General features: G+C 37.5%; 1 protein-coding gene across 3 annotated transcripts in view; it reads right to left on the minus strand.

The window, feature by feature from the left end:
* Positions 1-456: 456 nt before the first annotated feature.
* Positions 457-17,170, minus strand: part of lrrc4ca (leucine rich repeat containing 4C, genome duplicate a) — a 142,394-nt gene continuing 125,680 nt past the window's right edge. For all 3 annotated transcript variants that reach the window (XM_063479957.1, XM_063479956.1, XM_063479955.1), the window contains exons 2-3: positions 16,724-16,796; positions 457-5,937 (exon numbers count right to left, since the gene is read on the minus strand). In XM_063479957.1, coding sequence (XP_063336027.1) covers positions 3,943-5,886 — 1,944 coding nt within the window. In that variant the 5' untranslated portion in view covers positions 5,887-5,937; positions 16,724-16,796 and the 3' untranslated portion in view covers positions 457-3,942. The remainder of the gene's footprint in view (positions 5,938-16,723; positions 16,797-17,170) is intronic.

The following is a 17,170-nucleotide window of genomic DNA, read 5'->3' on the forward strand; positions in this document are numbered from 1 at the left end:
TTTTTCACTAATATGGTTTTATTAGTTCTCCATTTGCTTAGTTTGTAATGTTAAGCTACTAAGTAATCCAGTGCCAAATAAATGATATAAATTTAATTATCAGTCCTGTTTATATAGCATGCAAGCTAGTACCATGGCTGAGAACTAACTAGGACTAAAGAACACTGATATTTACCAAAAGTTTGTTTGCTTTGTCTTTGAAATTCCTTTTTTCCCTCAGAAATTACTGACAGGATGTGAGAAATTTTATATATGATTTTGTATATTTAGCCCTGTGAGTTTTTCCTGGACAACTATGTATGTATAGTTTTTTTTCAGATGGAGAAAAAGGGTAAATATTCACATCAACTATGATATCTGTAATAAATACAGAGGTTGAAAACAAGGATCAGACAATACAGAAAAACAACAATAGTTTATTTGAACCATATTTTGTGTATGAACTACAAACTGGTCTCTATAATCGATCTCCGTATCTTTTAAAGGTCATGAAAGAATGCTTACATGAAAATCGATCTCTTATTCTTTTACAACATATTTATCTTTTTTTTTTTCACTTTTCGAACAGGTTGTTGGCACATGTAAAATCAAAATTTAAAAATTTTTGTTTTTGTTATATTTTATTCTCAAAATGTATTTTATATAAATCTACCACTAGAACAGCATTCCTTCTCAGAAAAAGAAAAGGATGTGAAAAAAAGGAATATTGACAAAAATATTTTAGATATCTTACACACATGAGACAGCTTGACTAAAATGCAACAAAGTTACCATTGAAATTTTCAGACAGTTTACCTCCAACTAAAGGCAGAAGGGAAAGATGGTTACACTCTCAACATAAACTGAGGAGAATCGTGATCCCCTGCCTACCAGTATGAACTGAAACAGAGAATGACTCACACACACACACACACACACACACACACACACACACACACACACACACACACACACACACACACACGCACAATATGGTTTACAAATGTGCCAGTCTCCACATAAGGGCAATTATGGGGTGAATCCTGTCCAGTTGTTGAAAAAAAAAATTAAAGGGAATCATTCATTAAATCTGGACTAATATTACCCGGTGACCTCATTTTATTTAGGAATCTACAGTATTCCCCACATCTGTGCTGTACACAGCACATCAGAACTGTCTTGGTTATCAAAACACCTTGAAACACTAGATGCAATAACCACTTGCATTTCAAATGGTGCTCATCTTAAACCTCCATAATTCCTTATCTGGCAGAGAAAAAAAGCAGTGAAAATAAAATTACTTTAATATAATTAATATTCTTAAATATACTCTGCATTATAGGGTGTGTGTGTGTGTGTGTGTGCGTGTGTGTGTGTGTGTGTGTGTGTGTGTGTGTGGAGTGCTGGAGTGCGTGTGTGTGTTTTTTTTACACTACAGATTATGAATTAATTAAAATATATAATCTGTGCAACTGTAATACATATATCAGGTATCCCAGGTAATAAAAACTCTGTGTGAATCAAGCATAGATCATATTGTTCTGAGGCAAACTAACACTGTATCTCATTTAATCTCCATACTCTATGCATTAAGCTAAGGGGTGCAGCATTTTATTCTTTTTTTCAATTTAAGCTAAAATCTGTATTGGCTGTAAAAGGTTTGCACTTATGTCCGGTTAAAGCCGTTTTGTTAATTTGCCTTTATTCATAGTGACACATAACCACTTGAATGAGAGTGAATTCTTTTAAAACTTCTGTAAAAACTGGTTTATTTTGCTTGGCTTTGTGGAAGTTTTGAATGAGGCTTGTATAGTATACAAGCTTGTATAGTAGACAGTGGGGTTTTTTGTTTGTTTGTTTTTTAACCTGTGGTAGCCCATGTGTTTGTGAAACAGGTGGTGTAACGTGCGGACCTATAGACATTGCTGCTTGTTATCTTGACAGGAAAACTGTGTTTTTTGCTATATTTTCTGTAAAATATGTAAATGATTTTGAAGAAAAGCCCACAGAAAATCTTTCACTTCTTAAATCATTATTCTGAATAGCTTTCAGAACTTAAAACACCTATTGCCACCATTCATCTAAAAGTGACCACAGCAGTGGACTGTTTTCATATTGTTTTCCAGACATGTTTTGAACTAATAGAGGACAAATGTTTCAAATTGTCAGTGGAGTACCAGCTTTTACTTGAATGATATGCATGGTGAATCCACAGAAAGCACATGACATCATCTGTAATAGAGGCATTCCTTTCTGGATTGCATTACTGCAAGTGTAAAAAACAAAACAAAACAAAAAAACAAAACAAAAACAAACTGAATTAAGAATTTGAGTGGCCTAACTTTTTTTGCAAATTTTTCTGTTGAATAAAAACCACAGTCAACTTGCTAAAAATAAACCTGTGCCATCTCAAATGTCTGCATAACCACTGCATTTATGGTGCTTGGCACCATTCATTACATTTGGGACTTTGAAATGCTTTCCAGGGTATGGATGGCAGCAGAGCTGTGCCCATCCAAAGCCCACGGGCACATCAATTAAAATGTAAATTGTGTTGTCACTAACGATGGACAGAGTCAGGTGCAACCCAAACATCTGGTTGATGCCCGATCCCACACGTTCACCGCATAAGCCTCTTGCAGCTAAGCCTTGCCACTCAGGGACAAGTTCTGTGGTTGGCGGGAGCAGGGTGTGAATCTGGGACTGCCAGGCACTGCCCATGTGGAAATATGGCACAAAGATGACAGGCAATGTGCTCAGACAGCTGTATAAAGGGTTTAAGCTCTTTCTTCCGCTCATCAGTCTACTTCTGACAGCACTCCTGCAGTACTGCAGATGAGGTAAGGGGTCCCAGCATGAAAATGGGGCTTCAAAGCAATCATCTTCATATGCAACACTACACAGCACTGCAAGGTAAAGGTGAAGCCATGATACACTGGAAATATTCTGAGGCAGTGGGTGTTTGCCAGAATTTGAGGTCATGTACATCTGTACAGGCATTATTCCCATCCTCTCCAGTCATAATTATGTTCTTTCTAAAGTACGTGTTAATGCTGCTTCTGTAGCATGACCTTCAGAATTTCAATGGTTCTTAATGCAATTTATTATATGCTTTCTATAATAATGAGATTTGTCAAGACAAATTTGAGATCAGGGATCATTTTAAATTTTACATATACAATAGAAACACAAAGACATATAGATCAACAGTATTTAATTTAACAAAACTGTCCTTCTAGCAGTGAGCTTCAACTTTTACAGTAGCAGAAATGGATGCATTTCCCTCTTTTCAGGTCCTCAGCCTATTGATGACAGCGCAGAGTGCCTAATGTATGTGACAGATAATTAAACGGTGAATAATGATCAGATTCCATCACTGTCACTCACTCCAAAATGATGAACAAGTGTTTAATTCATCTCAGTTAGAGATGGTCACAAAAGATTTCATCAATTAATCCACAGCTGAGAAAATCACTAATGTGCTCTAGGATTCTTTGATAAATGGGGAAAATGAGGTTACCGTGTCATCTGATCGAAAATCGGCAGCTATGCCAAAAAAAGAACAATAAAGGAACAATACTTTGTTTCATGTTTTTTGACACATCTTTGAAAGAAGTTGAAAGTATATTAGTAAACCAATTTTGTGATATGCGAGGAAAAAAGAAGAAAAAAACCCACATGAATTAAGTGTTGAAAAAATAATTGCAGAATACAGTTTTCTTGATTTAACCACAACATTTTTTTCTTAAATAAATAACTTCTGCTTTGTAAAGACACTTTTTGAAACAGTAGACATACTCTAATTCCCAAAGTCACTGAATTAACATTGCTAGTCGCTGATTTGCCAAACACAAGTCTGTCATTCCGAGCGTCAGCCGCAGTCCTCGCAACCAAAGGTCAGTAAAGTTCTGTCAATAATGCCTGTAAGTAATTTCATCAGTTTTAAAATGTCTCACAAAAGTATTAGATTTGGGTCTCTTGTACATTGTCTTTTGAGCTGGCCCGGATTAACAAAGGTTCGTGCGCTGAGCTGTGTATAGAATTGATTGTGGAGGCATGGTTGTATGCAGTCTTATAGGTGTTATAGTGGTTGAGGTGCTCGTGCTCAAGAGGAGGCAGAGTAAGGTGGCCCTCCATGCCTGGGCCTCCTGTTACACAATCCTCGTCCACATTGATGATCTCAATAGTGCGTGTGGGTGCATGGTGATTCTGCTGGTGGTGTTGTTTGCGCATCTTATAGAAGATAATAAGCATGACAGCTGCCATGAGTGTGATTGCAACAAAGCAGCCAATGATGATCTTGGTTGTCTTCATTACCTCATCCAAGCCATTCTGCAATCCCTCACCACCCACCTCTGTTACGGGAATTGTATAAGTCTTCTCTGTGGCACGTGTGGAGAGTGCGGTTTGGACGGTGGTGGTTGTTGTAGAGATTGGTGAGATAGACTCCCATGTACCAGCAGAGGGTGTGGGGCCAACCTTCTGTTGGACAGTAGTGGTGAAGCCTTCATTATGCGGGGTTTCTATTGTCTCCACTGTCACTGTAGTAAAGTAGCTGAAACTGCTTTCCGTAGAGGAAACATTGAGTGTGGCAGACGCTGTTGTGTTACCTGCAGAATTACTCACCATGCACGTATATGTACCTGTGTCCTGCATGGTAACATTGGTAAAGTTCAGTGTGCCATCATTCAGCACAGAGATTCTGACCTTGTACGCACCGTGTGTCATGATGGAACCATTGGGTGTAATCCAGCTCACTGAGGTTAAAGAGCTGGCTCTGCATTTCAACTCTGCAGCACTTCCCTCTGTTACATTTAGGTCTGTGGGAGGCTCCACAATAACAGGAGCATAACAGTGAAAGTAATTCTGGTCCAGCTCACCAATGTAGCGTCCCTTATGGTGAGGAGGTGAACTGCAGCGGGCACAGCAGCTGGTGTTTGCAGGTACCATCTCCTTAAGCCACCAGCTTAGCCAGAGGATGTCACAGTTACAATTCCAAGGGTTGTGGTGTAAGTGCACCCTCTCCAGGTGATGTAGAGGAGTGAATAGATCATGGGGCAAGAGGGTAAGGTTATTGTGGGCCAGATTGAGTTCCACAAGTGATTGCAGGTCATCAAAAGCATTCCTTTCTATGGTCTGGATCTGGGCATGCATCATCCACAGCTTTTGTAAGTGTATAAGCCCTTTAAATGAACCAGGCCGGATGACAGATAGCTGATTTCCTGACATTTCCAGTTCATCCAGCTTCACTAGGGGAATAAGATTGGGAATTTCCTTCAGATTGCACATTCCCAGATTTAAGTAGCGCAGATTGCTCAGCCCTTCAAAGGCCCCATCAGATATGTAGTTGAGCCGTTTGAGCTCCCCAAGGTCCAGCCTTCGTAATGAGGGCACTCTGTTGAAAGCATAGGAGGTAATGCTCTCTATGGGGTTATTCCTTAGCCAAAGCTCTTTTAGTTTGGACAAATACTCAAAAGCCCCGTTTGGGATGGTGGTGAGGCGGTTATCAAATAGCTCCAAGGTATTGAGGCTGGCCAGTCCATTGAAGGCCCCAAGCTCAATTTTGCGTATGTGGTTTTTGCTCAGTTGTAGAATCTCTAGATGTCTTAGGTGTTTGAAGCTGTCCACTTTTATGACTTGAATGAGATTTTCTTGCAGATTCAGGTAGCGTGTGTTGGTAGAGATGCCATCAGGAACATCCCGCAAGCCTCTGCGGGTGCAGATGACTTTGCTGAACTGGTTACTGCACGAACAGACAGAGGGACACGTCTGAGCGCGAACCAGTCCTGCCACCACCAGCAGCTGGAGGGCCAGGAGCAGAACAAACAAAGGGTCGGACAAGGCCCGGTTCCACCTAGGACCTCGCATCATCTGCTGCTGCTGAGAGGAGGTCATCTTGTTTAACATTCATAATTCATTGACTGGTCTTTCACTCTCTTAAAAGAGGATTTTGGCCCACTGGAATGAAATGAGAAAGAGAAAAGAGAAGACACCCATTAGGTAAGTGTGTGAACAAGTCTAAGTTTATCCCGTGCCATTTCGAATTATTAGCACAAGGATAGTCTTAAAAAAGGTATACTGTCTTGTAGCAACCATGAACCACATCCAGACACAAACTGGGAACTTATATAGAAATGTGTTTTCAGGCACAATGTCCTTGTATCTCAGTCACATAATCCAAATTCCTGAAAAAACAAATGATTTCTGTGCTGTTTGTTTGCAGAAGAAGGGAACGAGTGAAAAAAAGTGAAAAAAGCAGCCATGACTGCTGCGTTGTGATTTATATTTCAGTGTGGAGGAGCATAAATAATAAGAAGCTCAACACCCACTAGTCCTTCAATCGAGTCAAGATATCTAGAAACGTCTGATTACAACTCACAATTCACCAAACAAAAGGCATGAAAGCAAGTGAATATATATATATATATATACACATATAATATGTGTGTGTATATCGATTTAGAGAACGTGCAATGAGTTCAACACTACAACAGTGGCCTCTCCATTTGTTTTTTTTTCTTTATTTTTGTTTTTTTATTTATAAATCACAAATTAACAGCTCTGTTTAAATTTACAACTTCCTTAAAAAGATTAAGCTTAAGAGATATTTCTTCTCTTTTCATGTTAACTGGAAAAGCACTGTGAGTTAAGGCAGGAACATTAAGCAGCTGAAATGTAGACTAGCAGTGAGGTCAACACTACAACAGTGGGCTCTCTTTATTTGCTTTCTGCTGAATATACACTTTACATTTTTTAAATTTTTTTAAATAAACTTTACTCAAGGAACTTGCAGTAGGTTGACTAACCAGTGCCTTTTTCATATTCCCAGGGCCCAAGTTGGCTTCTAAATTCTGAGACATTTTACCTTAAACCATTAGACCATTCAAAATATTTTTTCTTTTTTACTAAGCACTTCATACATTTTTTCTTACATGTTTTATACAATATGTGTATTCAGCTACTTAATAAGTGAAAGGTCAGTACAGTTAAATGCCATACTACTGATGCTCTGATGTCCTTCATTGTCAATTAATATCTCAGCCAAATGTGTCTGTCACAAAAAGATAAAAAAAAACCGTTGGTTTTCTACTATCAATGTATGTGTGTGTTTTAGTGTTAAACATAATCATATCCATTCTGTGGAATAATAAACCCATTGAAAGACACATTGCTGACATATTGATTAATTTCATGTTCAGTATAACATCTCTGGACTTTACCGGCTTATTATTAATGACTACATTGCAGCACCATTGTTCAAAAACTAATTCAAATACAATAATTACAACACTCTTATTATGTTGAGTCATACAACTTTCTCATTGCTTTGCTTATTATACAGTTCATTAGTATATGTTTTTTTTATTGCCATTTTTTCCTCACTACTATCTAAGTGAAAAACAGGGAACCACTCTGGGCAGGTCGGAAGTGAGTCACAGAGCTAGCACAGATAAAGGGAAACATTTATAGAGCCTCTAATCTACCTGACCTGAATGTTTTTGAATGTGGGAGGAAACTGGAGCATGTTCAGAAAATCAATGTGAACATGAAGAAAAAGATGTAAACTATACTGTTAGATTTTCAACCTCCAGTGAAATGTCAGTGATAAATACTGATCCACTGTGGAATATGTGTTGTTCGGCTATGAATAGCTCAGGAAATGTGAAACATTTTTGTAACAGAACACAATGTCTTTCACACAACAAGGTTTAATCTTTCAACAATAACAGAAAGAGCTCTCTGAGATAAGAGTTATTTTGAGATGTGTTATATATTAATTAAGTAAAATATCTTTTATATTTAAAGAAACTAATCACAAATGAACAGCTCTGTTAATTGTCACTGAGTCAACATCAAAATTTAGAAAGAATATTAACAAATTACAGTGTTCAAAAATGTTTTATTCAACACAATTGGTCTATTTAGAAGGAAAAGCACAATTTCCTTGTAAAAAAGACCAGAAGATTTTCTCTTGTTGTGTTAATTGGAAAAGCAGTGTGAATGAAGACATGCAGTAACATTAGACAGCTGAAATCTTTATACCCCCCCTCAATGATACACACACACGCAACATTTTTAATATAAAATTAGCAGTGTTGTTGGGATGCAATATTCATAGTTTCTGTAGGCATACAGTGTGTTCAACACACAGCCTAATCTCCAATAGAAAGCTCTTCACTTAAGAATGAGGAGGCTATTACTGTAACTACTGATTAATTGCTTGATTACTGACTCCATTAATTCTTCAATTACAAAATTCAAATTCCAAGCAGCCAAAGCCTGGGGGTGGAAAAAGAATTTGTTTTCATACAGGGGGACTGAGCAAATGTGACAGAGATCACACACCAGGCTGAAAATCACATTCCATTGTTGCAGTTTTAATTTGTTCGAAATTAAAACCTTGCACAAAACAACAGGGTTTAATACAAGATTTATGCTTGGATGTTCTATTGACACTGTAAGAAGAAAATATTAATATATGAAGCTGAATTTTTGTTTTGCAATATTTATTATACACATCTTTTTAGGTGAAAACAATGTCTTTTCAATGCCATGAATGAATATAATGACCTACTAAAAACATGCTTCAGTTAAGACTTCTGAAAACTTCCTCACTCCCTGTATCTCCACTATTTACTCATCCTCCTTTTCAACAGATCAAACCTTGATAAAAGATAAACAATGAATCAGCAGAACAGAATCCAAACTGTGGCAGTAGAAAAGATCAAGTTGATTTACAGAGCAAAACAATATATCTGCACACTGACAATGAAAGCAGCAAAATTGGATTTACATAGTGCTGTGATGGAATTAGATGAAAAGAGATAAGGAAAATAGGATTAAGAAAAGAAAGCATTTTCAACTTTTGTCCTAACAGATTATGAACTGCCAGCTGTCTCTTTGTCTTGCAGACATACTAAAGCGCGACCCTGCTTAACAGAAGTGGAGACAATTAAACAGCAAGATCTGCAATATTTGTGAATTCATTTCTTGCTTTTACAGAAACTGTTATGAGGAGTTGTGAATATTTTCTTTTGTGCCCCTGTTCTCCACACAGGCTCTTCTTAGGGCTGCTTCTGCAGTATTTGCTCCAAATTATTGCCTCATCAAGCAGCCAATAATGAAAGATGAAAAAGTTTTTGCAGCATCCACCTGTGGAGTGGTTACTAGACCGCTTATTTCCCACTGGACTTTCACCCCGAGTCTAATGCTTGCTTCCATGCTCTCAGACTGGCACTCCCTCTGCAGTCTACTTGCTCCATTCTAGTTCTGTGCTCGCTTGGAGGAACTGCATCATTGAGCAGAAACCTTTGTCTAAGGCAGACAGTGATGGTACCTCTGTTACAAGTAGTATAGGCAATCATGAGACCTGATTTGACAAATTATGCTTGCCATCCATACTCTGACAGTAAAGCAGTCTAGATGTCCAAATAATGTTCGTCTACCTGCCTGTGTGATTCAATTGCACGAAAGCCTACAGTGCAGGATCAACAGAGCCTTTGCAGGACCTCCATGCTAACTCCACAAGCACTTTAAATTCAGCCCTCATCAGAGGGATGGAGGTACATCAGCCTCTTGGGCCTCTCCATACCGCTTCATACATTTCTATTTGCGCATGTTTTGGAGTCCTCCCTGACTCCTCAGTCCTCAGTTTTAAGTGTGCTAGACAGCCAATGACGTGTTGGGACTTTTATGCACATGCCAAGAGGTATTCCTCTAATCCCATCAAGGATTAGTGATCTGCATGGTGTGTAACATTACAAACATCCCACTCCTCTGCTGTAGAACTGTTTTTTCTATCACAAGGCAAGAGATGTTAAATGACCAAAATACAGCTTTTCTCACAACCTTATTGCACGTTTTATTCATGGGTCATAACTTGGTGTATGTTACCATACTGTCAAAATAGGGCAATGGCCAATGTAAGCTGAGATACCATTAGTATATTTATAGTCATCAAAATGATGGACACCACTGGAATAAAAAAAAGAAAAAAGAAGAAAAAAATCAGGTCAGTGTAATTAAATGATGCTGAGGTGGACTTAATGGGCCTGTTTGGAGCACAAGGGCATAAAGGAAAATCTTCAAGACTAGAACAATTAACCAGTTCTTTACTGTATTGCTCATATGCCCTGCCATCACTACATATACATGAACTGTAACAAATGTATTTAATACACAGATAATGAATGGAGTTATGTAATAAATTAACAAATAAAAACGCACAATGTCCTCAAAGATCAGAGAAAAAATATATAAAAATGTTTAAATAAAAATAATTATGACAAGAGAAAAAGGGGTATAAAAATCAGGGTTAGTATTTTAGATTAACTGCCATCTGTAAAATGGCATATTTTGTTTATTTAAAAAAATGTCTCCAATAGATAGGATGGGACGTTAGTAGTGGTTTCCACATGGTCTTAAGTAGCCCTTCTTATGACTACTGTAATTCTGAAGTCTGTCATATTTTTACATTATAAATCGGGTAGAAAGGGCTGAATTATTTAGTTACACTGCAGGAAATTCAAGTGGGGCTAAAGCCCCCCAAAATAAGCCTGCGACTAGTTGGCACAAGCCACTGAGTTATTTTATTCTGCTTTCTTATTATGGACAGCATGAACTTCCTGTCTTCATTCCTTAGAAATGCATTAATTCCTTTGAAAGGTGGGGAAAATAGAGTGGACTCCTCTGACGCTCAGTTAATGCTCGAGTGCCTGCTGATTATGAACTTTTCTGTAAAGAGTGACTGACAGAAGCTTTAGCTTTCACATTGCATGGAAGAGAAAAGATGATGAAAGATTGCAGAGTGTGAGACATCTGTGACAGAGGAATGTTGGTATGTATGGTAGAGAAAGAGAGAAAGGAGAACATGCAAGAGAGAAAAAGAGAAGGAGGGATTAATGAGATATAAATCAAATCAGGCCACTTCTTGATAATGCCAGCAACAGCTCCAAATATAAATCAGAATCCTTTAAGGATTCCAGTGTGGGAGGGATACCCACCACATGCATCACAAGCCTTCTTTTTTCCTTCTCTCCAGCCAGCACAATAAACCGATTAGATGTCTTTATATTTTCATCATGTGATCATAGTTTTGATATAGAGTCACATTTTCCCAGTGGTCTTTCATCACATTTAATCATACACATTATATTAGAGCCTAATTGGGGTAAAGACAGGGCAGCTTTGTCCCTGATGCTGTCACTGAACTCAATAAGAATTGTTTTTGGTTTGATTCATTTTGTTTAATTACAAAATATGTGTTTTGTCAGGTTTCAATAGGTGTGTGTTTGTGAAGGGATGCCAAATGCTATCATTTTTCTGTAAAGCAAATTTACATATGGATATAAATAAAGTAACCTTAACCAAATTTAGATTTAATTTTTATTTAAATAACAGCAATATCTGGAATATTTAGAATTATTAGGGTGGCACAGGGGTGGCTAACACCATTGCCTGCCAACATTAAGGTTTCTGGTTTGAATCTTAGCTGGGCATTTCTTTGCCAAGCTGGCATGTGCACCTTGTGCCTGCGCTGGTTTCTTCTGGGTACTCTGGGTTTCTCCCACAGTGAACATGTTAGGTTAACTGAAGATTACAAATTGGCCAGAGATGTGGAACAGATAAAGTACTTGAAGTGCTGTATGAATGCTTTTTAACAATGTGACTTGTGGTCTAAAGTACTTTGTGTGTCAGTAAGGCAAGAAAGGGGCTTTTTAAATACCAGTAGGTTACATGCATAATTATTTTATCCTACATTGTGAGAGCTGTTGGACTATAGAGAGTATAACAGGATGGATTATAATTTATAATACTGATATATGCTACATGTATATAGCGACATTTATGATTTGATATGCACTATTACTGTGCCTTGTATTTCCGCAGTTAAGGGCACTTTAAGCCACTTTAAAATGTAATGTTGAGGCATGCTGACTCAAAAAAACCAAACAAAAAAAAAAACAAAATAAGAAAATGGTCACACTGCAGCTCTTTTTCAGTGTCTTTGTTTTAACCACTCAAGTGAAACAGACAAGCCAAATACTTTGAATTGGTGCTAACTAGCCAAGTGAGACAAACTGACAGCTGCTCCCATGCCCACAGCCTTACATTCTTTCACTCACAGCTTGTCTGTGTCATCTATAACAAGATGGTGAAATGAATCTGATGCATGTAACAAAAACTGAGTAAACCAGCATGCTCTTATAAATAAGCTTATCAAATGTGTTCAGTGACAAATAATGTTAAAATGCTTAAAAATACTTAAAATACTTAAAAATGAGCACATACATATGGAAATGATCTAAGATACGCTAAAAAAGATAATTCCATCATACTAAGACTATTATTAATACTATTACTAAGACTAATACTAATGCTTATGTTTTGCAGTTATAAAATTTTAACCTTAACCACAAGCAAACCTTTTTTAAACACACTATGTATTTTGCAGTTCTTATCATAAAACCTAATACATGTGCATTGAGAAAGACTTTAGAAATAGTTTGATATAACAAAGAATTTACATTAAAAATGTACATGTTTCCATGATTTTTCTTTCTGACGACAACAAAACATGTTTAAATAGAAATGGAGAGAGCAAATAGGTTGCTGCCCATCTGAGGAGAGCTGTATGTGTGATCATATGAATATTAACATTACCTCAACAGTATTTTGAGTGTCACAGACACACACACACACATATATAGAACAAGAGAGAAAGATGGAGAGTAAAGACCTCTCTTTCCCAAGATTTGACAGCAGAGAAAAAGAAGTGACATTTTGACATTTTAAGCATATAGGCAACTGGGGAACTCAGATGTTAATAAATGGGATCCCTTCCAGACATTTCTAAAGACATATAAGTTAACTTGTCAAAAACTTACTTCTTTCTTTACTAAAAAAAACCCTGGGTCTATAAATATGTTAATATTGTTCATTTCCACAGTTTAACTACTAGGCAAAAGATGTCTTCTGTTGAAAAGACAATTGTACATGCACTGTTGGTTTCACATAATAGGCTGTCTCACGTTAGTTGCATACTTCAGCTTCAAATTTTCCACATACTTTATGAGATTGTGCACAATGAAAATTGAAGATCTGAGGGAACTAAAAATATATATTTTTTTGCAATTGAAGATGGATAATGTACCACAGAGTTCAGACATTCTTCTGTCTGATTTTATCTAAAGTAACAGCTTATCTTACAAAAACTCTTAAAAAGGTCACAGAAGATGTTTTTTTTTTCTTTTCTAGACAATTTTGAATGTTGTGTCTGTCTAATGTTCAGACTAAGGTCTTTATCACTGCATTGAAAAAGCCAACTGTAGAATTTGGTTCATCAGCTCTTGCAAAAATTGGTGCTGAAGAAACAGACGGTCGCCTCGCTCAAGTCAAAAACTGCAGCCTTGCAATGATACAGCTCCCACGGTGATTCTGGCTGTGGCCATGGCCGTGCTTTGGTTATTGGATTCTTGTTGTAACACATAAATATTGACTTCATGCGGTCGTGTGGGTGCAGTCATTGTTCTGCTGGCTCTGTATCAAAACGCCAGTGGTGTGTTGGTAATATATAGCTGATAGATTCAGTCCAGGTTCAACTAGTAGGACACCTGGAGATATTCATATTAAAATGGATTTAACCACAGAAGCAGGTGAAGTCATAATAACAACAACTATATCCCGCCCCATCTTCACATGGATCAGTCAGGCAGAGTAGCTGCAGCTGTGTTCACAGCCAGGAGATGTGGACTCTTGGAAATAAGCTTCACATCATGGAAAGCATTACATTTTCTCCCCTTTTATATTATCAAAGGCAAAAGTTATTGTAAGGTAAACATTCCCCACTTGTGACTTTAGTGGTCAGGTACTTCTTAAAGTCAACTGAACACCGAAGCGTGGTGTGTGATGTGGCATTATTACATCATAGTTGGACATGCAGGCGTGGGTCAGCTTAACAAAAATGCAGAGCAAATGCAAAAGCAGCAGCATCCCTCTCTGTCAGAGGATGACCCTTGGACTGTTTCCTGATGAATGAAACACACTCATTTTCTAGCCTCACTGGCTACAAGTGCCAAGGGCCTCATTTAGGTCTGCTGGCATTGAAAACGCATACATACACAACTATTGCACTCACTCATAACTAATGCACACTCAAGTAAAGATGTGCACATTTTGACTCAAATTAAAATATACAAAAACCTCTGCATATTTTACACACACAAGCTGCGTACGTGTGCAACTGTGGGTCTTTAATGTGTGCTTTTAGCATTTGCAGATTTTCACAAACTGGGTGACAGCTTTCTTGTTTCACAGTAAGGGCTGTGTCGGCAGTAGGGGCTCACGGGTGACAAGAGATATTGATAAAATCATTTGTCACCCTGTGAACATTTCAGAGAGGCTGTGGGCAGAAAATGGCTGCTAACTAGTTTTCAAGGATGTCGAATGAAGGAGTCTGTCTGTAATACTGCTGTCACTCTAGTGTCTGGTTGAGGTCAGGGTGAGCATGCATCACTTTGAGTCTGTCCGAGCTGTGGAGAGGTCGTACTGAGGCTGTGAACCTGGTGATACAGGCAGTATGGTCTCCCTGTAATTGAGTTTGGGTTTGAGAGAACATGTGAGATAAGCGGAAGCACACTGATGGTATCTAAAAACAGAAGACAGTGCTAGAAGCTGCAATGTCAGAAAATATATTCAAATAAGACCGGAATTTGAGAATTAATTTATTGAGCTTTCGGATTAATTGTTATACACTTATAATCCAGTTGGACTAAGATCATTATGTATGATTAGCCACTGACAAAATAAGAAGTGTTGTAGACAGACTAAAACGCCTGAACACACACACACACTCCTGAACATGTGACTTACTTTAATATCATTTCAGTGTTAACATGTCCAAGGGCACAATCTTGTAATGTCCCCTTGATTGATGTGTCACTATACCTTTTTAACATCAGCTGAAGGTCAGTTATGCAAAGAATCAGCTAAAAGAAGCTTAGCTAGAAGGTACAGATGTCAAATAAAGGAAATGTGGCACAGATTAAACTGTTTTTAGAATAGTTACACTGAGGAAGAACCTCTAATGGTTTGAAAGTAAATTCAAAACAACAATTCATGATTTTTTTTTAACTTTAAGTAGCTTTCAGCCTTTTCCTTACATGTGGTTTTATAAATGTTCACAAAGTGACAACATCCTCACTTTCTGGAGTAATATAAAAGCATGCACTTTTAAAATTAAGCTGCCTTTATCCTAATTTGTTGCGATCCATCGGGTTGTTTGCTAATTAAATGACACCAGAGACAGATTCTGAAAACACAGAGGGCTTCTTTGGAAAGGCATATTGTACATTTGCACTTGTTCTGTAATAAGACTAATTACAATATTTTTCATTCAATAACACAAAACCACTTGTGACTGCACACGTTTGGGAACATGTATGTAACCCGCTGTTTTTCTGATACTCGGCAACAAAGGCAAAGGGTGCATTTGGAGGAAATAAAAACCTGTCAATTGATTCCATTGCACAAATTCAATATCATTTCCATGAAGACTTTCAATCTCCTACCCCACTGGGATGGATATAAAGGGTGGATAAAATAGGAGAAAATAAGAGAAATACCACATGAAAAGAAGCTTTGAAGTAAGTGAATCACAAAAGCAACTATTCATGCGAGTCATATCAAATAAGTTGAATGCCATTTAGCTTTTAAAAAGGTCTGACAGACAGCACTTTTATTAGTGAGCTTTTAAGACATCACTAGGGTTTCAAAGTTTCAAAGATGCCAAAGAGTCAGCACCTGGTTCATGGTTGCATTGGTCAAAAAAAAACAACAACAACAACTCCTGGATGATTTATTGTGACAGGGATAATAGACGTATTAAATTATGACAACATATTGCCAATGCAGGGAAACAATATCATCAGCCTAGAGGAATAGTGTTTGCCAGTAAAAGCTTTCTGACACTGCGACAGCAGTTCACACCAAATGTAGAACAGACATGTAGTGGAAGTTACATGCATGAGTTGAGCTGTTCACACCAGAGGCATATTTCTGTGTGCAGTCCAACAATGCTCTTAGATACGAAAAGAAAAAAGGAAAAAAAAATGCCTGACACAAAGGTAAAACATCTAGTGAAAATAGACTTTTTGTGAACATAGGCACCAGCATAGAATAACTACTGAGAGTCATAAGCTTCTTTTTAGTTTTACACTTCAATAGTTCTAGCTCCTTTTTCAACTATATCCACAGCCTAACATCAAGTCATTTCTCATTTCACTGTGATGGGGTAAAGTCTACAGGAGTATCAAGTTTCCCTCTGTCCATCTCCACCAATGAGGTTATTAACTGACCAATTTATTTGCCAATGCGTTAACTGGACTTAATTCCACACAATTAGATGTGTTCTGATGCCAAACCTTGAAAAATATATCAAAAGTGTTCTTTGATTAAAAAAAAAACAAAAAAAAAAACAGGCTTGTCTTGATCAAAAAGGTCAATTATCAGAATTTTCTCTGAACCAAAAAGATGTGTTCTTGATAATGTCCTTGTTTTCAATGGGTTTAGACATAGGTGTGAAATGATACATTATTTCATATCAATGAAATATTCATGACAAGCAAAACAAAGAATTTTTTACACATTTCTATGTCTGCTTCTTTTTCTCTGAAAGCATCAGACAAACCATGTATATCTCTTTGACCAGGAAAGAAGGTTGAGCCAAGCTCTGCCTAAGTCTTACCTGCCAGCTCAGTCAAGATCCAAGGGGTTTTAATCATCCACATATTAGCTTTCAATCCACCAAAATGCTGGACCTGCAAATAAAAGAGGATAAATGTAAGCATACTTTAAAATAGATTTGGAGCAATACAGTTTGTGTCCACTCCATTTCCCGGGCTCCATGGAATAGAGTCCATGAATAATGCACATTTTTGGAAAGATCATGATGTATCTACTCAGCTACCAAAAATGCAATTTTTTAAACCCCCAGGATAGAGTACACCTAATTCAAAATTCTCTTTACTGTTTCTAAATAATCATTGAGTCATCTTGTTAGTTTTCCTTTCAACTACTTCCTCAGCACTCTCTGCTGATGCTGATATTTTCGTACCTCTGAGACCCTCCATCTAACAAGAGGGACTTTATAGTATGCTACTGTATGTCGGAAGAGCTCATTCCTCAGGGACGA

The sequence above is a fragment of the Pelmatolapia mariae genome, linkage group LG7, assembly GCF_036321145.2.
Source record: "Pelmatolapia mariae isolate MD_Pm_ZW linkage group LG7, Pm_UMD_F_2, whole genome shotgun sequence".
NCBI lineage: Eukaryota > Metazoa > Chordata > Actinopteri > Cichliformes > Cichlidae > Pelmatolapia > Pelmatolapia mariae.